This window comes from Saccoglossus kowalevskii, chromosome 18, assembly GCF_978046115.1.
Source record: "Saccoglossus kowalevskii chromosome 18, keSacKowa6.1, whole genome shotgun sequence".
In the NCBI taxonomy this organism is placed as follows: Eukaryota; Metazoa; Hemichordata; class Enteropneusta; family Harrimaniidae; genus Saccoglossus; species Saccoglossus kowalevskii.
Window position 1 is genome coordinate 10,896,887 of NC_140658.1, and position 26,016 is coordinate 10,922,902.

General features: G+C 35.4%; 1 protein-coding gene across 1 annotated transcript; it reads left to right on the forward strand.

The window, feature by feature from the left end:
- Nucleotides 1-2,301: 2,301 nt before the first annotated feature.
- Nucleotides 2,302-14,338, forward strand: LOC144349906 (zonadhesin). The gene is made up of 6 exons (XM_085493332.1): nt 2,302-2,443; nt 11,314-11,350; nt 11,856-12,146; nt 12,543-12,796; nt 13,166-13,461; nt 14,156-14,338. Exons 1-6 carry the CDS (start codon nt 2,372-2,374, stop codon nt 14,166-14,168), a joined length of 963 nt encoding a protein of 320 aa, XP_085349458.1. The 5' UTR covers nt 2,302-2,371; the 3' UTR covers nt 14,169-14,338.
- The last annotated feature ends 11,678 nt before the right edge of the window (nt 14,339-26,016 follow it).

The window sequence follows — 26,016 nt, forward strand, 5'->3', positions numbered from 1 at the left end:
TTCACAGCATACTGTAACAGATTCACCACACAATACGACAAATTCACGGCATACTGTAACAAATTCACCACACGATACGACAAATGTACAGCATACTGTAACAGATTCACCACACAGTACGACAAATGCACAGCATACTGTAACAGATTCACCACACAACACGACAAATGCACAGCATACTGTAATAGATTCACCACACAATACAACAAATGCTCAGCATACTGCAACAGATTCACCACACAATACGACAAATGTACAGCATACTGTAACAGATTCACCACACAATACGACAAATGCACAGCATACTGTAATAGATTAACCACACAATACGACAAATGCACAGCATACTGTAGCAGATTCACCATACATTACGATAAATGCACAGCATACTGTAACACATTCACCACACAGTACGATAAATGCACAGCATACTGTAACAGATTCACCACACAATACGACAAATGCACAGCATACTGTAGCAGATTCACCACACAGTACGATAAATGCACAGCATACTGTAACAGATTCACCACACAATACGACAAATGCACAGCATACTGTAATAGATTAACCACACAATACGACAAATGCATAGCATACTGTCACATATTCACCACACAATACGACAAATGCACAGCATACTGTAGCAGATTCACCATACATTACGATAAATGCTCAGCATACTGCAACAGATTCACCACACAGTACGATAAATGCACAACATACTGTAACAGATTCACCACACAGTACGATAAATGCACAGCATACTGTAGCAGATTCATCACACAGTACGATAAATGCACAGCATACTGTAACAGATTCATCACAACGTATAGTGAATGCATAGCGTAATAGAAGGCGTCATATAATACAGCGAATCCATAGCATAATAAACACCTGCACAACACATTATAGTGAACACGCAATATAATATAACTAAAGCACCACGTAATGTAGCAACACACGCGTCACACAATATAGCGACTACACACACACGCGGCGGTACGAAGTTTTGCGTGAGGATCTGCTATTCAACCTTGCGCCGAAGGGGCGACCTTACTACGGGGTGCGGGTTCATGGTCCTCATTAAAAAATTGAAATCTAGACTCTCAGAAATGCTATTTCCTGAATGTTGAGGGGCAGGTTTTGCTGACACAAAGGTTTTCAGCTTGATTTTGAAGCGGCCACCCCACCCCCTGTGCAGCCGCCACGGGCACAACATATTTTAACCGACGCAGCACATAACATAGCGAATACACATTGGTTACATGCGTTTTATTCAAAAAAGTTCTTACAAAATGTGTGGTACGTATATTTTTAGTGTCAAATAATATGTAAATATTAGTAGGCTGGTTCTCAAAAACCTCAAAACTGATACACCATCATATCTTATGTGTTTACCAATGACATGTGTTACCGAACAACCATTTGTGATGTACAATAATTACAATTCATACAAGACCAATTTATTTTTATCTGAGAAAAAATATTCAACCATACAACCAGCTGTATTGAAATATCATTACTATCACTTAGGACTTAATTAGCACATTTTATCTTAATCAAAATTACATCAAAGAAAATTCTCTTTTTTCATTTAAGACTATATTTATCTACATTTATAGAGTTTTGATTAATTGTTTAGGGTATGTTACTATGAAATGACTTTCTATTGAAATTAGTGCCCGGTATAAATGCATATTGCCTGTACTACAATGAGTATAATCTTATGCCTACGCATGATGACGTAATTAATTTTCGTTGGCATTCAAGAGAAACTGAAAAGAAACAGTGGCATCACACGTGATGAAAAATGACTGACAGTGACAATATCAATTTGAGGACTTATTTCACATTCTTCAGTACAGTGAATTCCTATACACTTTTAGATGAATATCCTACCTTGGACGCAATGTACTAGTAAAAACATGCGGTTTGAGTTGCCATGGAGATTAATCGCGATAAATGACGTTACACTTGTAATAACTAACAATGTATTTTTATCACCGTTTTGTGACGGTTCAACGCTTTGAACAGGAAAATCGACGAAAATCACTTTAGAACAGAACATCACATATATTAATAAAGTGATTTTGTATCTTAAATAATGAACTTTTCAAATAGCACAGAATTGTTGAATGACAAATAGGTCGAATATTTGGTGACCATCCGGTACAAGTTAAATTCATCGGATTTTATCAGCGTCATCTTCTTTCCGACCAATAAGAGAGGTCGTACATGACGCCAGTTTTGTGCTACTTTATCGTATAAGCGAACGACTAAACTGTTCCCGCCACATAATCACTCGATTTTGAACATTTGGGATACAGAACCGATTTTACGCTTCTCGCATTTTATCACGTTGCGCACGATGCGGGGTTGCTTGGTTATAGCGCTACTGCTTATACACAACATCTTTGTTGTTCAGTCGTTCGAACGCAGGGTAAGTTTTTGTTTTGTTTTTGATAAGTAGTTTTAGTTAATGTTCTATATCATCGATTATTAATATCAGACAACTATTGGTAACATACAAACCAATTAAATAACAACAAAAACTCCTCGTCAAAAAAAAAAGTTTTCCTTTCACAAGTTACGTACATCATAATTTATCATAACCTTTTCACTACCAGTTCCCTTTTTTCATCACAAATTCACAAACAAGTTCCGTTTATAGTCTGCACTTTACTTCATAAGAACGGGACAACTATAGCCAATGTTTTGTGTAAAAACTGAAAATTGAGACAAGTTTTGTCTGTTAGCTCCAAAATTAGGGTTCATTTTCAGAAACAGAGAAGAATTTAAGACGAAAAGTGCCGAAAATATTTTGGCGAGAAAGTCTGGTGGTGAAATTAAACATGTTCTGCAAATATCTACATGTAAATGTGTACACCAACGTATCGTTCGGTATTTGTCATACACTGAATTCAAAATATGTATTGATTGGTAATGCAAAATGAGCACTGTGTACAGACATTGCAAATAAAATGTAACAAAATTATAAAATTGTATAAAGCTGATTTATTCATTGATAAATCGAAACCTACTTGATTTGTATTTTACACCCGAAATTAGCTAAATGTACTCACTTACGGAGGCGATCAAAGCATGTTAAAATTGTACCAACATCTTCGTTATTCTGCATAACACATATCGGACAGACATTATTATTATTATTAAGGACGCTGATTTTATCATATTTTACACTTTAATATCATCTCAATGCGTTCAGTTGTGAACGTGCGGATAAGAAGTCACTGCGGATTAATCATCGTAAATAATATAATAATTTGTTTAACCTTATGTATTGACCCTTGGGATATATATTATTGCAGTATATTTCAAACGATGAGAGAATGGATGAATCAAGTTAGAATTTTCACAAAACACATGTTTTTTTGTGTGTTATTTTGTTTTTAAATAAGTTGAGTTATGCAAGATTTGCACACAATTTGAAAATGTCTGTCGAGTTCACGTCTACGCGTCATATTAGTTGATTGACATCCACAGTATCACGAGCACAGCTGTGCGATAGAAAAACACGAAAAGAACACAAAGGGATAATGAAAAATATTTGTATTTTCCACAGGCTGTTTTCATAAAAATTGTTAATTTTCATTGAGAGTTTGTCATGAAACAAGCAACTGAAACAAAATAAACAAAATGTTTTGACAAAAATTGTTGAACCAAATTTAATAAATGAATCATAGCCATAGCATGAACTCGCATGGGGTGAGTTTAGTTTCCAATTAATTAATTGATTCTGATGTGCCGAGTATGTTCGTCGTATGTATTCTGCGCCTGGTTAATAGTAACAGGCGTCTGCGCCGTAAAACTTCAACAATATGCCTCTCCATGCCGTTTTACTTTAAACTCAACCATACTCACGGACTTGGCGAATTTTGAAATAATAAAGCCTTTGCCCGTGCGTGTCAATTGAGGGCGCATATGGGATATTTTGTATTTATTGGTTTCCAATATGACTACCACCCTTTGAAAGATCGTTTACAAATCCACAAATCAGCTCATCTGAATCATAATTTGAACATTATTCGTCATTGCGCTGCTTGATCAAAAATCACGAATTCCGTTGCTGAGTTTAATGAACAATCTTACTTAGATACGAATTTTGGAAACGGTCATCACACATGATGTGACTGATGAAGGAAATATTTGCGGAATTCTGATTCGCGTGATACCATGTTCGAATACGTCAGCGACGTTTAGCCTCGTTCGAAGTTGATTTGTGACGTGAAAGCTAACTTCCTTGTAAATGACATGGGGACGACTATTACCAAGGCACAGCAGCTACAAACAAGACGTATTCCATGACGTGAATTAGTCAAAGTATCACCTCCGGAAAAGTATATATCGTTTTATCTATTTTCCAAAATGGCGAATAAATATTTGGTAGCTGTTAAATTAATTGTTATTCCATCTTTCTCTCAGGCATTTTAAGAGACGCACATGCTGTCACGCTCTTAAAAAATTCTAGTGTATTCACCAGACGCTTGTTTTGGGAGAATCGTACCGTGTTCGTGTGACCTTCGGGGTCACGTAAACTAATATGCCTAACTGAATGTTTGAAACCTTGGTTGCTCGTTTTGGTCCATGTTGCGACATTTTGCTCGATCTACCACCATTGAGCATAAACCAACTTAGGTAATGAATATTCCAATTCAAGGCGTTCTTTTAGTAAAGTATTTGCTTATTAATGGAATTTGGTTCCAAATAGATTTCCGAAGGTTCTTATGAGCGTCTATATTTTAATTAATTCTGCTTCTCGTGGTTGCGTACAAATACAAATATTTTCATAATGGTGCCATCCGCTGAGATTTATACAATCATAACATACGGTATATTATGTTTTCAATCGCACCGAGTAATTACTATGCTGTGCAAGTTGGTGGATACTTATATGTCGCTCCATAGCCAAACTAAAATAAACCACTTGTTATTTCACAAAATCAGGTGACTAAATATACATTATAAACTGAAACCTGCGACATGTGTTCAAATAAAACACAATCCTGAAATAATTTATCTCCCATTCAAAAAATGAATGTTTATTAAACTTCACTTCCCATGCTGCATCATCAGCCATCTTCTCTAGAACCAGATATAACCAGACTATGTTGTGCGCTGACTGACGTGAATAAGCGGCTGCCTTCCTAACAAACCAATTATGACGATTGTGCTAAATATTTTTGAACAATATTTCAAAATAATAAAAATTAAATAGCCAGTCAAAATGGGGAAAATTGCGTACACCTCAATCTTTTCATTATTGTACGTCGCTGTATCGTCCTTTGACTTTGTTTGTTCAATACACTTTACAGACACCCTGCCCGCACATATGCACACACAAAGTGGATTTTTGCCTGAATGTTATAAATCATCACTATAAGAATGAGTGGTTTCTGTGACGTCATATCACATGATAATGTAAACCTCCATTAATAAATAAATTTATTAAAACCAAAACGCCCCAAAATTCAACTGAATTTGTTTAGTGATTATTAGTTATTATTATATTTGGATGAATAACTCTTCAATAAAAACACATTCCAGTTTACATACCATTGAGGTGTACGCGTGATTTAACAAGACATTTTGATCAGATTAAAACATTTGAAGGAAAAGTCTCTGACTGTATGTAGTGAATTGTCAAATATATCTCAGTGACAGAGATGTTGGTACTACTTTAGCCATGTTCACATTTTATCATCATTTTCTGTATTCTCATTTCGTCATCCCCTACCACATACAGCAATTGCTTCTTGGTACTGATTTAAAATCATCTAAATACACATTTTTTATATTTTTCTAAAAAATTAATTAATATTGATACACATGGAGGCTGATGACATTATCAATGAATGTTATAAATTTAGAAGGAATTGTCGATGAATAAATGAATAAAGAAGGGTTATTGTATGGATTGAAGTTTGAGTATACTGCAAAACGTGTCTTTTTTCGCGAGCATGTCTTTTTCGCGAATTTAGCGAGAGCACTGATTCGCTAATTCAAGATGTCGCTAATGACTTTATTATCAATTCAAAATGGCCGCCAAACAAAGAAATCAATAATACCAAGAGATTCGCTAAATCAACATTTCGCTATTACGTCATTTTACCACAATTCGCTAAAATTGCATACCGCTTTTCAACATGTTTTACAGTAATTCATTGCTGATCATTTGCTTGCCAGGGTCTAATTGACAAGTTTGTCTCCATCAAACCATGTGTGATGTACAGTAGTTAATATATTCATCATAACAGCCTAGACATAGAAAGTATTTCGTCAATACGACAACAACACAGAAATATGTTGAAATATCCTAAACCAGTCAGGCAAAAACATAGATCTGATAACTTATTCTCATCCGGTTATCTTTTGCGTCAATGACTAGGAGAAATGTCGAAAGGCATGTTTTGAAAAACCACTGAGATTTCACTTGAATAACAGGCAAGAAATATTATGGGTAGTGTATAAATCCGTTCACCAGGTGAGTCTGTCGGGTGTATCCTAGAGGTTTCAGAACCTGTGAGGGCATGGTGCAGCCACATTTATTACGTACGTCCTTGTACGAGCTAATATTATAATATCTACCATGCTTCGTTACCAAGTAATTGATTCCATTATTCCGAATTACTGAATGGTAACAGTGAACACGTAAGATACACCCATCAAATTACACGGTGAACAATACTGTGGACATGCTGATTTCTATGTCGGTGGCTTGTTGCTAGGGTCGCTAAGACACACTCAAAACTAAGGTGTTGTGCAATCCGTCCCATAACAAGATTCTATCACGGACATGAATGTCTAATCGTAATAATAGTGTTAGCTGCCTATTTAGATTAAAGCAAATAACAGTACCTGTCACTTTCCCGTGGTACATTGCACATGCTTATTAAAACAATAAAACATCTATTATACTGTTGTTTGGAGATTATGCTTCAATTAAAGATGGTTTTCGAAGGTATAGTAGTATAAGTAACTCAAATCGTAATGTTTGTAATTAATTGAAACAACTGTGCTCATTTGTAACTTTTATAAAAATAATTATTCTTTTATTCTGTTTAGCTGTTCTAGTAGACTGTCGACAGTCGGTCGTACCTAATATTAATCTGTTATTATTAATAAATATTGTGTATGAAAGTAATAAGAGTGAATAAATTGCGAGCGACGGGACAGGAAGTATGGAGTGCCGTTAGGCACGACCGACTGTTCTGTTCTGCAATTCACTGGTAAGATTTCTTACCAGATCCGGGTACTTCCATATGCAAATGAATAGTCGCGCAGATGTCTATCATTTTATCGTGGGCAATCGTGAAAAGGGTCAGGGATGGCTGGCTACTAGGATCGCCCACGACTTACGCGAAGTTTGTTTTGACTGTACTATGCGCGATCGCGACACTTTCCACAGGAGTTTTTGACGAAATCAGTGTAAAAGTGCTGGAACTTTAAGACTACCATGATATTTCTTGCAAAGAATACTAGCGAGACGCTATCGCAAACTACACAGAGGGGAGAGATGTGTTCGTCAGCGTGTCGTGTTGACATTCGACTTGTCGAAAAGAACTCTTTTCGACGAAACCAGGGATCCCCCACTTTCAGTTGCCATTCTCTTAGAGGAAAATGCCTGCGACCTTTCCAATAACTTTCCAATAACGCTTAGTTTGTTTAAATTTCTTCCCGAACTCATCCATGTTTTTTTGCAGTCGACGCTCTCAGCCCACATTTTCTGCACGCATACGAACTGGCAAGGTGTAGATCGATCGTCTCTGCCACAACAAATTCGATTTCTTCTCATGTCGTAGTTCTGTTGATCCCGCGAAACAGTCTATTCCGGTTTTCTATTTGACTGCCACAAACAATGCACGTTGTTTCCTTGGTTCTAGGCGATTTAATAGTTTTCTTTGCTATTTTGGTTGGAATGTCTGTTTTTAATGTGTTCATACTAACGTGAACAACCAACGCATTCAGGGGATCATTCAGAATAAATTTGCTTACACTATGTTAATATAATTGATTTCGTGACGTCAGAATTAACTATGAATTATTCATATCAACTAGAAACCTGCAGAAAAGAACAGTCTCTCGGGTCTAAAGTCCCTCGCGTGAAATGGTTCGCATTTCCCATCAAACGCCTTCGGCTTTCGATTGTCCAGGAAACACAATTACATTAGACTATTGTTCTAGTTGAACATCAGTTGATTGGATAGGGGGGGGGGTCACTGGACCAGTTCGTTACATGATAATTACATATTTATAGTAACGTATTTTCGTGTCGTATGTAAATAAAAATATTTCAACCCCGAACACCTAATACAAATGGAAGAGCATTGTTTTGACGTAATCATAGTTTCAAATAATATATCAACAACCATATAGACACGTGTTAATTGAGGGCAAGGTCATTGTTGCTGGTCAAGAACAAGGTGGCTTTGTAGACCATCATGGACCTAGTTCATTCATGTATAGATTTTACCCTCCTGCTGAGTTTTGTAAAAAATGTTCACATTAACACTGACGTTTCTTTTCATATGCCGACTAGAGCATATGAATTTGCCTTACACTCTGAAGGTCGAACACATTTAACAGCTTACTGACCTGCGCAGTGGTGAACTGTGATAATAATATATAACAATGAAACACGACACAAATACAATATATGTAACCAGTTTAATATAGATGTTTTTGTGTCACGTCTACTTAGAGATAGCTACAGATTAGTCATACAACAAAGAATATTTCTCAGAGTCCTAAGGACCCGATAATATCAATTTTTTTTAGAAAACGTACCATTTGCCTCCAATTACATGTGTATGCGAATGCCCAGGCCACTGGTTAATATCCAAATGTATCGCGATCCAACAAGTGCTATTGCAAACAGCATCTTATGAGAGAACAAAAATACGAGATGAGGACATAATATAGTGACGCTGTTTCCTTAGAAGAATCTGTATGTAGTAAATCAGCCATATTACCTGGTTTTCTGATACCCAGATATTTTGATGATGTTTTTACGGCCAGCTCAGGAGAATGAATGCTTTTGCATTTCTCGTTTGCCCACTGTAGCTTCTTTTTGACTACAATTCAAGGCATATTTGTGTAATACTAAGAAGCACAAGAGATACCTAGCAGAGAGTGGTTTCCATACTACTCAGCCCTGGGTCGACAACTATGGAACTACTGAAGGGTCTTTATTTCCATGACGACATCATGTGATACACCGTCTGTCACTTTAAATTTCCTACTTTTGAATGTGTCGAAAACTGAATTTGTGTGCATGTCGTCTCGGAGATTCTCACAAGACTCGTGTCCTTTGTCTAGTATCGCAATTGGTGAAGAATTGGTTAGTGCTTCGTCAAGTGCTAGAAACTTAGGTGTCTTGTTTGATTCGCAGCTATCTATGGAAACACACATTTCTACTATTTGTAGATCTGGATATTCCCATCTAAGAAATATTAATCGTATTCGTAAATCATTATCCCAATCTGATACTGAAAAGTTGGTACATGCTTTCATATCTTCTCGCTTAGACAGCTGTAATTCATTATTGTCTGGTCTCCCTGTAACTAAGATAAAACCTCTTATTCGTGTACAAAATGCAGCAGCCCGCCTTGTCACTCGTGCTCGAAAATATGACCACATTACAGACATTTTTATTAAACTTCATTGGTTACCAGTTGTACAAAGAATCAATTTCAAATTACTTTTACTAGTGTATAAATCTTTGTATGGTTTTGCCCCAAATTATCTATGTGAATTAATCGAATTTTATGTACCTAGTCGTAGTTTAAGATCTGAATCGAAGTTTCTTATTAAAACTCGTCAGATGTGTAGTAAAAAGTCCAAGGTGTTATACAAAGACCGTGCTTTTGAAAATTTAGGTCCTAAACTTTTTAATGAATTACCTCTGTCTGTTCGTTCTAGTCCTTCAGTAGACATTTTTAAATCCAGACTGAAAACGCACTTATTTAAATGTGCTTTTAATATTTGACTGATTGTTTATTGTATCAGCGCCTTTGATCTTCATATGTTGGAATTGTTGCGCTTAATTAAATAGAGTTATTATTATATTATTATTAAACAAAACATAACTGGGTCGTTCTGACCATAATACCATGGTTTATATGTGTGTAGAATATATTCTGCAAGTTGTTTGTGACGTCATCTAATCACTGGAGGTACGCATTTGTTGCACATCTCAAGCTGTTTTTTTACGGGACTGCGTGGTAGCTCAATGGAAAATGCTTCTTCTCACAATGCTTATTTGCCGAGTTTCGAGTTTGAATCTCGCTTTTTGTCTGTTTATATGTTCATATTGTGCTTGTAATAAATATTACTGCTGATTGATATGAACTTGCCCTGATAAAGAAAACAAATAACTTGGTAATGTCTGTGACGCCGTTCGAGAGTTCAAATTGCGCATCTCCATCTAGTTATTGGAAATCGCATTCATTAATTGCACGTTATTCCAAACTGACACTTTTAAGTCAATTCATTGTAGCGGAATGGAGAGTGTATTGAAATAGAGTGGCGAGGCGCGTTTTTTCCAATGTGCCTGTCAATACATTAGTATGTCTAGGTTGTATTAAGCTGACACATTAGTTTTTATACCTAAAAATGCAACCTCGACAACCTATATGAAGATGTCCGTTTTTGATGGTAATTCTGTCATAGTAATATACACGTCTGCTCGAAAAGACATTGGGAATGTATACGAATCTCGTTCATCCAATTCTATTCTAGTGATATTGTATATTAAAGATATGGCCGACATTATTATTTACCAAATCCTAAATAACTAACAGTGTTTCACATGTTTTACTAATATTTCTATCTAAAACCCCGTTTCTACAGTCTTGACAAATAAATAACTGTATTTAATCGTCTCATCCACATTAATCCTACTCCATATGTTACTATTCATTCAACGCTGTACAACATTAATGCTACTTTTTTCATCAAACTTTATATACGAGACCACACTTTGAATGTTGTTATTAAAAACTGTGGAATCGTGTAAATTGTGTACTCCCTTTGTGAACATTAATTTTGTTTTTCTTTTCAATCATTTTGGAAAATTTAACAATACACCTTTACTTAAGTTATTAATAAATTTGAATTCATATGCAAACAATAGTTTTAATACAGCCAAGACAATTCCTTGGCATATACATTTAATTTAATTGATCAATTACTCACTCGAATTAATAATCATACACGTAGAGGCAATACATTAAACAGCTATGTAACACTCATTCATAGTATTGTGACTTGTGTGTGTTTTATTTTTGTCAGGACATTGAAAACTTAAGTATTTCACGATCTCCAAAATGTAAGTAAATATTACTAGATGACATTTATTTCTAGTTTATTATATGCAATAATATGTAATCTAAACATTTCAATTTAATGCATGGTATTGTATTGTATTTACATGAATGTTATTTAGAAAATTTAAAGACGCAGGTAACAAAAAAATGTATCCGACGATTAAGATGGGCTAGGCTTCGGGTCAGGGATGTCCATTTCCTAAGTAAATATTCTAGATATACATTTATTTGATTAACAATACATGAAATTAGGTGTTACATTGTGAACAATGTTTAATAAAGCTATAACTGACATGTATTCGCCTAAAAAGATTACGATCATGATTTTTTTGGCAGGTTCTTATCTCCGCAAGCTACTAATAGTACTGTCTGTCCATCTCACGACATCTTTGATTATTCACTAATTCTGAAATATTTCAATATCAGAAATGCAGTTTTTTATGAAATTGTGATGCAGTTAAGTTTAATACTCTTTTAGCTTTACTTGTATTTTTGTCACCCCCTCAGACAATGTGGTCGTCTCACATGAAAGACTTGGAGACTGTAACTACAAGATAACTTTCATGAGAGCCGATTCTACAGCTCCGTTTCTGCCAATGCTTATTCACTATGCTATCGACGACAGCGTATACCTAGCTGCTGTACCAGTTGTCACAGGCACAAAAACAATGTCATCTGATGAGAAAATTGCAATACTTTATTGGTCACCACCAAAAGACTTCGTTTCTCCGTTTGATGTCAGTGGTGTCACAGAGGTGTCAGCTACAGAAGGAGGCACCGTAGAACAACACGAGATAGGTGGGTATTAATCTGGAAATATATTCATACAAGTACACCCATATATATATATATATATATACGACATATTTTGATTATATCTACTTATTGTAGCTGTGTCACAGTTGTCAGTGTTCATATAGCTCAACTCAACTTTTCGATTATATATTTGATGCGCGCCATTGTTTGTTTTATGTATACATTTAAAATGTCAAGATCAATTATGAAAAGGCACCCAAATCCATAACTATTTCTCATCGCACTTGATAAGGTTGATAGAATGTCCATCGCTACAAACAACATATATTTAGTATCATAATTTTCATTGTTCAATTTCCTTTTCTACAGTATGCTGTCATCCTCTGTTTCTCCTACTGATCAGCTACACTAATATATGATGTTTTTCTTGTTTTTAAGATGATGGTTCCTGTTTCCCTGGCAGTACACGTGGAGATCCTCATATGAAAACTTTTGATGGCCGCAGCTACAACTTTCAAGGTCTGTGTTGGTACACATTGGCTAAGCACTGCGATGAAAATCCAAAGTTTGAAATCACCGCCGAATTTGAACCACGCGATATGGTCGATTCAAAGATTAGAACTAGAGCAGTAACTCTTAATGTGACTGTGGACGGGGAGCGTGTTAGTGTTGATAGGAACAACAATATTCTGGTAAAGCTTTATTCATTTGACCAGTGCAAAATAACGATTACTTGGCTCACGTAGATAATTTTACAAAAAAGTGAATTTTCTCCACGTCTTCCACTGATTTAGAAATATCTTATCATTACACTTTTTGTTATAAATCGTGCCATCGAGTGATTCTATGATGTCATAATGACGTAAATGAATGAAAATAATGTATAATTTAGTGATTAACGAATATTGACTGAACCAATATCTACTGTGTAACAACCCCCCCCCCCAATTTACAGCATAGAAACGTTTCAACGATAAAGTGAGCGATTTGTAAGAAATGTATTTAAAGGTGTTTTTTTGTCAAATTTAATAAGAAATTGATGTATCTTACTCTTTCTTTAGGTAAATGACAAGCCATTTTGGGTTGCTAAACTTGTGGCAAAACCAAGCAGCATAAGAATAGACTCTGATGATTCAACAGTCAGCATTTCTGTAAATCATTACTTGATGGATATATTATGGGATGGTCGTAAGCATGCGTTCAGTGCTGTTATATCCAATACTGACTATAGTGGTAAAGTGTGTGGTCTCCTTGGTAATTCAGATGGCGATCCGCGTAATGATTTCCAGAAACGCGATGGAACCCTAACAACGAGTGTAAATGACTTCGGCGAGAGCTGGAGAGTGTTAGATCGCGAGTAAGTTAAACAAATTCTTATAAATCCGCGAAATTCAGCGAGAGGGGTTGGGTTATTCACAATTTCAAAATTCAGAAATGAAAAAATATGGTTAACGAAGTGAGTTTTCCCACGAAACGATCTTGGAAATGCGCCTTTTAGTAGTTTACATTTGGTTCTGATGAAAGAAACATTCCATCGTATCTCAAAAGTTTGTTCGGTGACCTATGCTAAAAAATAGTATGTGGTGCTGTGAGGACAACCTATGGTAGTCAGTTATGTGTGGAATACTGTGTTGTCCAAAATGGCCATCATTTGGATTATTTGTTCACGCTTTGTTTCTAGAAACGCGACCTTCATTTTATGAGAATATCATCACATCTTTATTTTTAGTCATTTTTGGATTTTTTTCTTGAAAACTACTAGTATCATTTTGCATTGATGTTTGATACTTCTTGTTGACCTCAATCTCAATAGTGACAATATCTTTTTTTAATAGAAAGGAATATTTACTTTAAACCTACTAGTCCAAATATTTTGGCGTTTCATACGTATGAGATATGTGGTAGTGGTAACCTGATCTAATTGATATTGCTTGTTTTCACTTTTTGCAATTTAAGAATTCATTTGTATGTGTGTTCTAGTTGCGGGTTGTCCTTTATCAACAAGATAATAGACACAATGTATATTAATCTTATTATTTTCTTTTTTTCAGATGCCAGTATTAACGATGATTCCTAATTGATTACCTGATTGATTACCTTTTTTCTTTGTAGTCTTATTATATACATTATTTAGAGCGAAGTTATATTTAAAATTTTGCTAGCATAGTAATCTGATAGGAACATGTTTCTGTCAAAATAAATATATTATTCGAGATATTGAATTGGATCTATAATATTTGTCTCTCATTTTAACATGTTCCTACCTAAGCTGCGCAATATGTCTGCGTTGCTGGGTGACGGTCTTTAACTGCATTTGGAGCAATATTGTTGCATTTGTTAATGTGACAAATCTTTCTTCGATTCCTGAGATGTCATTGAAGGAATCGCCACTCAGAATTCAACCTTTTTGAGATGTCAGATATCTGTTGATGTTTTGAGTGGGTTGGGTATCGGTTAGGCCCTTTCAGTAGGGTATTAGTGTACGTATTGCTGATTGCTGACACCATATGAATGTATTCTAACATGCTAACATGGTATTTAAATCTGCCACCTGGTGGCACAACGTCAGATCAATGCAGTATAACGGAGCACAATAAAGGCGAGCCGTATAGCGTAAATTTCAATACCTATATGAAAATTGAATCCTTGCACACACGTGGATGCAGTCATAATGTTTTTGGTATTCAAAAAATAATACAGAGACCAAAAGTCGAATTAAATCAAGGTCCTATAAATGTACAAACTCATGTCCAAAGAATCTGTGATAATCAACACACTCGTATTGTTTTACTGAGAACCCTTGTTTAATTTTATTACAATAGTACAGCCTTGCCAAGTACTACCTTTGTCTTGGCTTACTGAAATGGCAGCGCCCCTCAAGGGCATGTCAGATAATGTAGGTGTTTCTTTAGCAGTTCGCGCAACTATTTTATTGACAATCTGCTCTTTAAAATATGTTCCTGCTCATTGATATTCATAAGGCTAAGAGGCGATAACATTAAATTTGAGAGGTAAAATGCACGCTCAGTGGTTCGTTTGAACAAGCAGACATCAACTTCCAATTTGACATTTTTATCGATCAATAATATCAGGTAAGATTTGACCGTTTAAACCTTTCGGATCTTGTTTTTGGCTCAAATCTCATCTATGATAAGTAGGAAATCATCAAATGATGCATTGATTTGTGACATATTTGTTAATGAATTCGTGTAAAAATATCTTTTCTGATATATTAATGCATGAGGTTAGAATTTACTTCCTAGTATGCTGGTGCTTCAACCTGGTCCAGCTTTATTTGGTCCACTGTATTTTTTTCAACAAGTGTAGTTGGAGGCGCTGTTTGAAATTCTTGTGCAACACATTATTCACAGTGACAGAATTCTATAAGCAAATATAGTGTTTCACTTTTCACTAGCATTTGTCTAGTTTAAAATGCATAAATCGTTCAGTGATACAATTGGTTCTCATATAAATTTGCATGTTCGTGTGGATTTAATTTTGACGATATTCACTGATAGTGAATCCCAGCGAACAGTGAACAAGTAATGTATTAAATGTATATTAAATATTTAAACTTGATACATAGCTGTTCTGGCATGAAGCCAAAGCAAAAACATTTTACTTACTTACATGACTCGTATATTGGCGCCTGATTGGATGAGCAGTTTGACGATGTCTGAGTTTCCTTCGTGACTAGCAGGGAATCTGTGTAATACAGTATAATATACAATGATGTTTTGGGTTAGTAATATTTAAACAACAATTGTGTAATTGTATGTGATTCAAACCAACACGTAATATAGTTGCTTAGTTGATGACTTTTACACATCAGATACTATATTTTCAGAATAATTGCTGCAATTACATTGTTATGTTTTGTTATATTCATTTCAAAGTGGTACAATACTGTTACAAATGTATGGCAGGAATTAATACAGTATATGTCACATTAGGTGATCAGATCAGTGACAGAGTTAGATGAGATGTGAAAACAGTTAGGTTGAATGTGAGCTAAGTTAGGCGAGATGTGGACAGAAATAGATGAGATGTGGGAAAAGCAACACGAGGAGATGTGTTAGCGTGAAGTGAGATGTGGTCAGAGTTAGTTTCGATGGGCAGAGTTAGGTTAAATGTGGGCAGCTGAATGAGATGTGGTCAAAGTTAGGTTAGATTTTGACAGAGTTGGGTGAGCTATGGGAAGTGTTAGTTGAGCTGTGATCAGAGTTATGCGATTTTGCGATTTTTGAGTTAGGTTAGATGTGGGTAGGCTAGGTGAGATGTGGACAGATGAATGAGATGTGTGCATATTTACGCAAAATACAAATACAAACAAAATACAAACTTAGTTAAGTGAGTTCATGCAATGACAAGGCATAATTAGAGTTCTCGGAACATCAACAAAAATATTGAGGAATCACTAAAACAAGGGGAATTTATTGGGAATAATAACTCCTCCATTTAATTCAATATTGTATTGTATTTGAGATGAACGCATCATCAACAGACCTAATAATTTGAATTTCTACCATAAAAACGAACGAGTATGCAAGCTAATGCACAAGATGGCGCTGTTAGCGAAACAAATAGCGACCATATATAATAGTGATCACTTCATCGAGTAGATTTCGACGTTACGCGGAGACTTTTATTGCAGCCATGATATACTTCAAATCGTCTTGAAATATCGAATGTATAAATAATCCTCTAAATTCCGAAGAGGTGTCACGTGTTCACAAAATGTGTTCGTTTACGGCCGACCGAAACAAACAAACAAACGAACAACGTTAACTTCTGATTAATGGGTACGGAGCACAGGCATTTGAATCAATGAATTTGACTTTGAACGAAATAATTAATTACAAAAATTAGATTAATTAACTTTCATATATACTTAATTTCATCTACAATCAAATTCATCGATTCAAGTGCCTGTGATTCTGAGTACCATGATCGTAACAAGAACACATGTCGCTATTTAATTGCGCTTATTTATTTCAAATAGGAACACATCACAAAGGACTACATCGAAAATTATTAAATGCCTTATTTTAGCTGCATTGTACATGTAATTATTCCCGGACCAAAACTTTAAACATTGTTCATTATTATTGTTATTATTATTATTAAATCTTTATTGCAGGATATAAAATGGAAAAGTTACATAACAACAACACTGTCAAATTACTGTCTGGATAACATGAGATCACCAAACTTGGTAATAAAAAGCACCCAGCTCCTGCTTTATATTGCAATGCAATCAATCCTCACATTATATCTGGCCATTACACAGTAAACCATTGTTCTCTGATACACTTAGAGATTATCAGAATGAACTATTTAAATAGACTCATTTTTGAGAGCTACAGCTAACGTTTTTCTAAAATTTATAAGCGTGATCCCACGATGAAAATGTAAGTACACAGCATTGACACTGATAAAACATAGAGGGCGGGCAGCATGCAATCAAATTCTGCATATCTATCAAAAACACTTATGAACGTGCAGTAATTTAGCCCTAAACAACGATAACATTGATCAATAAAACGCAAAGGCTCATGGGTAGAATCGTGCTTTGAATGCGCTGAGCAGTAAAATAGTTCCAACTCATTCTCATTAATCTCAACTCTTACTGTATTGGTGTTTGTGATATACGTTTTATGCAATTAACTTTGTCTTAGTTAGTGATAACATTCTCTTCGCAGATATATTAGAAGATCTGCGTAAAGTCAGATGAGGTGTGGGCAGCGATATGGGATGTTGTCATAGTTGGATTAAATGTGAGTAGTTATGCGAGATGTTAGCAGAGTTAGATGAGATGTTGACAGAGTTAGATGAGATGTTGACAGAGTTAGGTAAGATGTCGACAGAGTTAGGTGACATGTTGACAGATCTAGGTGAGATGTTGACAGAGTTAGGTGAGATGCTGGCAGAGTTAGATGAGATGTTGACAGAGTTAGGTGAGATGTTGACAGAGCTAGGTAAGATGTTGACAGAGTTGGATGAGATGTTGACAGAGTTAGGTGAGATGTTGACAGAGCTAGATAAGATGTTGACAGAGTTAGGTGATATGTTGACAGAGCTCGGTAAGATGTTGACAGAGTTAGGTGAGATGCTGGCAGAGTTAGATGAGATGTTGACAGAGTTAGGTGAGATGCTAGCAGAGTTAGATGAGATGTTGACAGAGTTAGGTGAGATGTTGACAGAGCTAGGTAAGATGTTGACAGAGTTAGGTGAGATGCTAGCAGAGTTAGATGAGATGTTGACAGAGTTAGGTGAGATGTGGCAATTGAGCTCTGATTGAGAATTCCTTGGTTGGAATAAATTAAATACTCGAGTAAATTCAACTCATATATATACATATCGGTATAAATCTCACCACTTAGTGAATGTACGGTTTCACATATGGACGAGATGCAGCTTATTATCGCTATTATACTTTGAAAATCCATGAATAATAGACTAGTGAATCTGTCTGGAGGACTGAGGGCCGGTCTTACGTATGTGTTCGTTTACGGCCGACCGAAACAAACAAACAAACAACGTTAACTTCTGATTAATAAATACGGAGCACAGGCATTTGAATCAATGAATTTGACTTTGAACGAAAGAATTTATTACAAAAATTAGATTATATAACTTTCATATATACTTAATTGCGTCTACAATAAAATTCATCGATTCAAGTGCCTGTGATTCTGAGTACCATGATGTAACAATGCCAGACGTCGCTATTTAATTGCGCTTATTTATTTCAAATAGGAACACATCACAAAGGACTACATCGAAAATTATTAAATGCCTTATTTTAGCTGTATTGTACATGTAATTATTCACGGAGCAAAACTTTAAACATTGTTGGTTACACTGGCTAAAGGCGTACATACTTGCCAGACGCCAGTCGGTCGTCATTGTTATTTAAGAACGATTTATTTTCACAAGAACGAACACAAATTCGTTTATTAATATTCACAAACATGTACATGGAATTATTATTATTATTAAATCTTTATTGCAGGATATAAAGTGGAAAAGTTTGTATATCCCATACAAAAAAAGACAAAAAACAAAAACAATATATATAAACAAAGAGAAAAAAATTAATATAAAAAAGACTTGACTTATAAATAAATTCATTGTTCTAGCGTAGTCGTGGCTTATACATAAGTTTACGGTACAGAACATAAACCTTCGAACATAAATGCGTGTGTGATGATAAAAACACTGCAACGATTCTAATATCACTTTTAGTTATAAAAACATTACATCCACAAACATGTCTCGCAAAATAATTATTTCGTAAATTGCTAGACTAGGTGCGAGATTATGAAAAATCAAGGAATAATGTATTCCTCCGTGTGTACTAGTTCCGAATAGGTTTGATAAGTAATTGGGCTATTCAAACACGAAACCAACATTAGCGTGATTGCAAAACTCTACAAAAACATGTAGCAAACAATGGTTAATCTACTAACCGAAAATCGTTAAAATCTTCAAGCTTTCAGTAAACCCAATCATGTAGCAAGTAAAGGTCAATCGAGTCAGACAACAATATTGCGAACATGTGGTCTTATTTACCACGAACTTGAGGTATTCGATTCGTGTTTGACCCAGCACGCACCATTGCAACATGTGGTCTTATTTACCACGAACTTGAGGTATTCGTGTTTGACCCAGCACGCACCATTGCAACATATTTCTTCACAAACGGCACAGACACAGAAACAAATGACGGTCCAGGTTCAAGATGAAAGATGATGTCATCATACAATTAACGTTTATTTATTTAGTTAGAGAACAAAAACATGTTTTTAAATATGCATTCATATTCCTAAAATAAACAAAAGAAATAATATAACAAAATACTGTATTAACACTTTAAAAAAAAAAAAGTCTGTCAAAGATAAATAATATGTAAAAAAACAAAATGGCCGTCAGTGGGCGAAATTTGTTCGATCACAAAAAAAAGGATGTGCACCTGTAACCCAATTTTTATGATCATCACACTAACTTTGATAAAAATGATCCTGGTCATGCCTGAGAAACAGCTGCTGACACGTAACAATGATGGTTTAGCACTTTTTCATCAAATGTTATTGTTGGCTGGCCGAATTGAATTGATCACAAAAAATGATGCTGATGTGTGTATGTTCATTTACTCTATATATGAACTAAGATTGAATAAGTATGTAAAAGTCTATCTTAGAAAAAGGAGGAAAATATGTAAAAAAATGACCACCAGTCAGGGAAATTTGTTCGAAACACCGAAAAAAATGGCGTGCACCAATAACCCAATATGTATGATCATAAGACAAACTTTGATCAAAACAATATTGGTCATGCCTGATTAACTGCTGACACGTTTGAAAATCGAAAAATAGCAATTTTTACCTCCGAAATGGCCACCATTCGGACATTTTTGTTCCGATCTTCAAAAATAAAAGAAAAAAATTCAAAAAATAATTCTGCTTCTTAAATTTCATGTCTTTGTGTAACGTTTAATATAGATCGGTGAATGAGATTTTGAGATATGACTTTGTCCGAAACGGGAACTAAAGTACAACAATGAGCCTGTATCATATATGCAGGTCTACTTCACACATTGACACTGACTCACGTAAACAAATGGTGTTGTGACACATAACAGCTAAACTTTCAAATTACTGTCTGGATAACATGACATCACCAAACTTAGTAATAAAAAGCACCCAGCTCCTGCTTTATATTGCAATGCAGTCAATCCTCACATTATATCTAGCCATTATACAGTAAACCATTATTCTCTGATACACTTAGAGATTATCAGAATGAACTATTTAAATAGACTCATTTTTGAGAGCTACAGCTAACGTTTTTCTATAATTTATAGGCGTGATCCCACGATGAAAATGTAAGTACACAGCATTGACACTGATAAAACATAGAGGGTAGCATGCAATCAAATTCTGCATATCTATCAAAAACACTTATGAACGTGCAGTAATTTAGCCCTAAGCAACGATAACAATGATCAATAAAAACGCAAAGGCTCATGGGTAGAATCGTGCTTTGAATGCGCTGAGCAGTAAACTAGTTCCAACTCATTCATCATTAATTAACTCTTACTGTATTGGTGTTTGTGATATACGTTTTATGCAATTGACTTTGTCTTAGTTAGTGATAACATTCTCTTCGTAGATATGTTAGCAGATCTGCGTAAAATCAGATGAGGTATGGGCAGCGATATGGGATGTGGTCATAGTTGGATTAAATGTGAGCAGTTAGGCGAGATGTTATCAGAGTTAGATGAGATGTTGACATAGTTAGATGAGGTGTTGACAGAGTTAGGTAAGATGTTGACAGAGTTAGGTGAGATATTGACAGAGCTAGGTGAGATGTTGACAGAGTTGGGTGGGATCTTGACAGAGCTAAATGAGATGTGGCAATTTAGCTCTGATTGAGAATTCCGTGGTTGGAATAAATTAAATACTCGAGTAAATTCAACTCATATATATACATATCGGTATAAATCTCACTACTTAGTGAGTGTACGGTTTCATATATGGACGAGATGCAGCTTATTATCGCTATTATACTTTGAAAATTCATGAATAATAGACTAGTGAATCTGTCTGGAGGGCTGAGAGCCGGTCTTACGTATATCTGTGCGGGCTCCCATAGTAATGCACTGAAGTTGTGGAAACACAGGATTAGCGATGACACAGAATTCTTTGCCATCTACATATTAAAGTAGCGATTCACCGTGCCATTCTTGAGTTCACTGGGAAGGGCACTTCGAATGGCTGGATTCCACGCTATTTTATAAGATTTTATGGTTTAACACATGTAGCAGTGTTCATTTCAACGTAGATATAATTGAAATGTACACACATGCAGTGCAGTTATTTATTAGATTAACACTATTTACGAATTTCAGACCTATAAACTTTAAAGAATTTGAACCTGAACTACATTTTACACTACTGAACATGTTACTGCACATGTACAGTGTGCAATATGGGAGAAAATTTCACATTGCATGAGATGACATTTGAGTAAAAATCAAATCAGAAGTCAACAGATTATCAAAATCTGGTCGACACAACGCTAAACAGGCACCCTCCCTGCTGAGATAGCCCCGCTGTCAGCAATGTACAATTCAATTAAAGAATTGAAGATATCATGAGAAAATGAACAAGAGAGGCCCACCTGTAGTACCTATAATAGTGTAATAGTGTAATAGTGTAGTGTAATATCAAAACAATCGTACTTGCACTTTCCAACAAGAAATCGAGAGAATCACTTTTTACGAGAAATTACAAAAATATGATTTCTAATATTCAACCCCTAAACATTACCACTCTAGTATATACTGTCAATTTGATGATTCATTTATTCAGCCAATCAAAATTGATAACAAATTAAATCTCAACACAAACAATTCAAATTACGCTCATCTCAGAATACAGAATTATTATTGATGTAGAGTATTTTCCAGAAGCAGTAAGCAATGACATATTTTAAAAGTTATTTTTTTTTAATTAAATTAAAAATAGAAAAAATAACCTAATAATTTATTCACTTTTTCTGAGCTATTGGTATTTTTGTTTTCCTTGTGTGAAGTACACAATGGGAATCTTTGCGTCTGTGTGTCTCTACCGTTCTAGTGAGATCTCAAGAATCATATTTCGGTTTTTGATGAAACTTTATGCATATATGCTCTGGGCTAATCCACATTATTAATTAGATTTCAGTTAAAATCCATGCATATTAAGTACCTTCTACTGATGACACAAGTACTAGTCATCATTTACAAATGGTTTAAACTAATATTGATGGCGTTTGTATGTTTCGGATTTGATCTATGACCTCTACTTGCATCGAACGACAATTCGACTATTCGCGGGTCGTTTACCAGGCTTTTCATCGCTTTTTCGAACTTTCCAACACGGAGTTTTAAAAAACAGTCACAAATCTAGCAGCTTTACGATCGCTTTCCACAACTTTGAACGATATTTTTTAATATTATTCGTTCGGTTCGTATGACTGTTTGTTAATATTGGTTTTTCGTTAGACTTTTGGACATTTTTCCAAATTGTTAACTGCGGGGTTTGATACGATACCAATTATACAGAACTTCCAATCAAATGTACCAACTTTTCAATTTCACAACTTTGCACGAAACTTATTACCTGATGTAGTGAGCTAACATGACAACAACCGGGTAATTCATGAGGGACTGACTTGTTATTAATTGTTCTAACTTTTAACTGCGAGGTTTGGTTGGACAACCACTTAGATCGAATTTACAAACAAATCTACCAACTTTTAAATCGATTTCCACAACATTGTACGTTCTTTTAAACAGATTAATGCCACCATTGCAGAGAACACTCAACAATATCTTATTGAAGTTTTATGCAAATTATTGTATTTCACTCAACTTTAAAATCCATTTTTATGATTTTACATAAAATATTTGTCATCACAGTCACATACTTCTCACGCAACACCGCGGCGATTGGTCCATAGATTTTCCACATAAGTCACTCCAGGGAATCACAGACTGCGATCTGTGCATGGTCGATCAACCGTGTGCATGTTCGTTGAAGGGTGGTGACTTGCAATTACTACCGAGTTTGAGTAACTCCGTAGAACATATTGCTGACTTTCATTTCTTCACCACAATATACCACCAGCATGACTTCTCTAATATCTCAGGTTGCACAGTCTTTGGCGAACCATAGACAGCAAAATTGCCAGATCTTGAGTTGCGTGGGCAAAGCTGGACGCAATCAATGACTTTTGAGTATACATTGCGACTGAATCTCACAAGAATTGCAAAAACACACAATTGACGAACCACTGCCTTTGTTTCTCCTGTAGATCAATTACCATGTATGGTTCAGCCAAATTTCGATATTTCCGACTCACCTTTATCATTGTTGACACAATTATTCTCACCTTCTGCAATCATGATTAGTATCATGTTAACGCTGATTATTTCCGCACTTATGTACTTTAAATTCAGACGCCTGAATGATCACATGCAGCGCGTTTTACTCGTCATTGGCGCTCTGGGAAGCATGAATGTGGCACAGGCGATACCTATCCTTTATCTACCCCACTCTACGACTAGGCCTATTATTACAAGCCAAACCAAAATTCCTTTCGACACTGTATTCATCAAATGTTTTAATGCTGTTATTGCAACTATGGCTTTCCTTTTTTTCTGTCAGCAAATTTCTAAGAAAATACGAAATTATTTTAACCCGGGCTCGGTTTTCTCTGCAGCTTCGAACACTAGTCAGGTTTTGTTAGATATTACCTCCACTTCTGAGTCAATAACACTATGGGTAATGCAGGTTTGCATAGCTTCAGCTCGCAATAAATTCGCATTCAGAAAACCCATTTTCGACATGTAACTTAAGCAGAGTTTCTTTCCGTCTACCTTAGATATTGGCTGGAGAGCACCTACCCTTCACATAGATGATGGGTCCACACTCAAGCTGAACTTACCATCTATTATACCGATTCCCTTTGGTCTGACAAGCTGTTGCCGTAAGGCGTTGACCTGTAAACATATTTGCCGGTTACTGATCGGTAACTCTCCCGTATTTCAAGAGATTTACTTGGAATCTAGACTTCCGTCCCATCTCAAAACGTATACAGACAATGTTTACGAGGAAGCTAGTTTATAACCATTTTGACTTTTTCGCCTATCTACTATAACCTATTATTGACATTTTTATTTTTGTACTATTATTTTTGCAGAAAAAAATACAGATGCCATGTTTGATTTGTTATCTCTTCAATATTTGCACATTATTTACAACTATACTTTCACGATTATTATATTTCGTTTTGTTTATTGATATTTTTGATTATTATATTATAGTTTGTTTTCATATTTTTACATTGGTATATGAGTTTGGTTTGGTGGAGGGCTATTCTATATAATTACGTAAACCGAAACTTTCATTTTTATCGACATCTACCTTTTATTGTTTTCTTTATGTCAAATATAATTGTGTGCGATTATCATTTCAAACGCAATCGTGCGATTAGTTTGTATTGGTTAATTTCTGTATTTGGTTGGTGGCGAAACATGTTTTTAGAATTCGACGGTGAGGATATCGCGATACACCCACTCAATCAACGGTGAAGACAACGCAGAAGACATTGCGACACACACTAGACCACCGACGAAGACGGCACGAGGACACCCAAACGAGAAAACTTAGAAGACACGAATCAAATTAGAATATGCATATATTTCAAATCTTCTTGACATTACAACTTAATGGTTCAGGGGTGAACCATGATAAAAATACCGATGTCATGTTTGCGCCATGCGGGTAGGCTTTCTTACATTACATTACATTGCATATCTAAACCTTAAGCGTGGGAAATGTAACACCCACACACCTACTAAACTAGACAAATAACCAAATTTATGCAGTGTGATAAGACGCGACCGCAGGTGTAAATTGGCATCGATAACAGTGGTTAAAAGGGAGAGATTGGGTTTTTTTTTTTGGGGGGGGGCGATGATATTCGTAGATGTTCGCAATTAAAGATTCTACTTGTAATGATACACAACTGACTGTGCGTGAATGACTTTGGTGTTTCGTCTCAAGATATAATAGTACTCTCATACAGGAAGCGAGTATTACCTGATATTCCCTTGAATGGCCAGAGCGTGTTCCTTTTTTATTTCACAATATTTCTAAACTTTTAACTGCGGTGTTTGATACGATACCGTTTATGTAGAAATTCAAATCAAATCTAACAACTTTTCAATCGTTTTTCACAAATGTGCACTAAATTTATTGTTATTTATGTTGAGCTAAGATGACAACAGCCGGGTAATTTATATAGGACTTTCTCTCGATTTTTTTATTAATTTTTAAAGGTTTTGTAGGACAATCCCTCA

Excerpts from the sequence above, each read along its gene's own strand:
- LOC144349906 (XM_085493332.1), top strand. The coding sequence starts at position 2,372 with ATGCGGGGTTGCTTGGTTATAGCGCTACTGCTTATACACAACATCTTT. Across the intron at positions 11,351-11,855 it reads TATTTCACGATCTCCAAAAT|ACAATGTGGTCGTCTCACAT; the intron begins GTAAGTAAATAT and ends TCACCCCCTCAG. Across the intron at positions 12,147-12,542 it reads CGTAGAACAACACGAGATAG|ATGATGGTTCCTGTTTCCCT; the intron begins GTGGGTATTAAT and ends CTTGTTTTTAAG.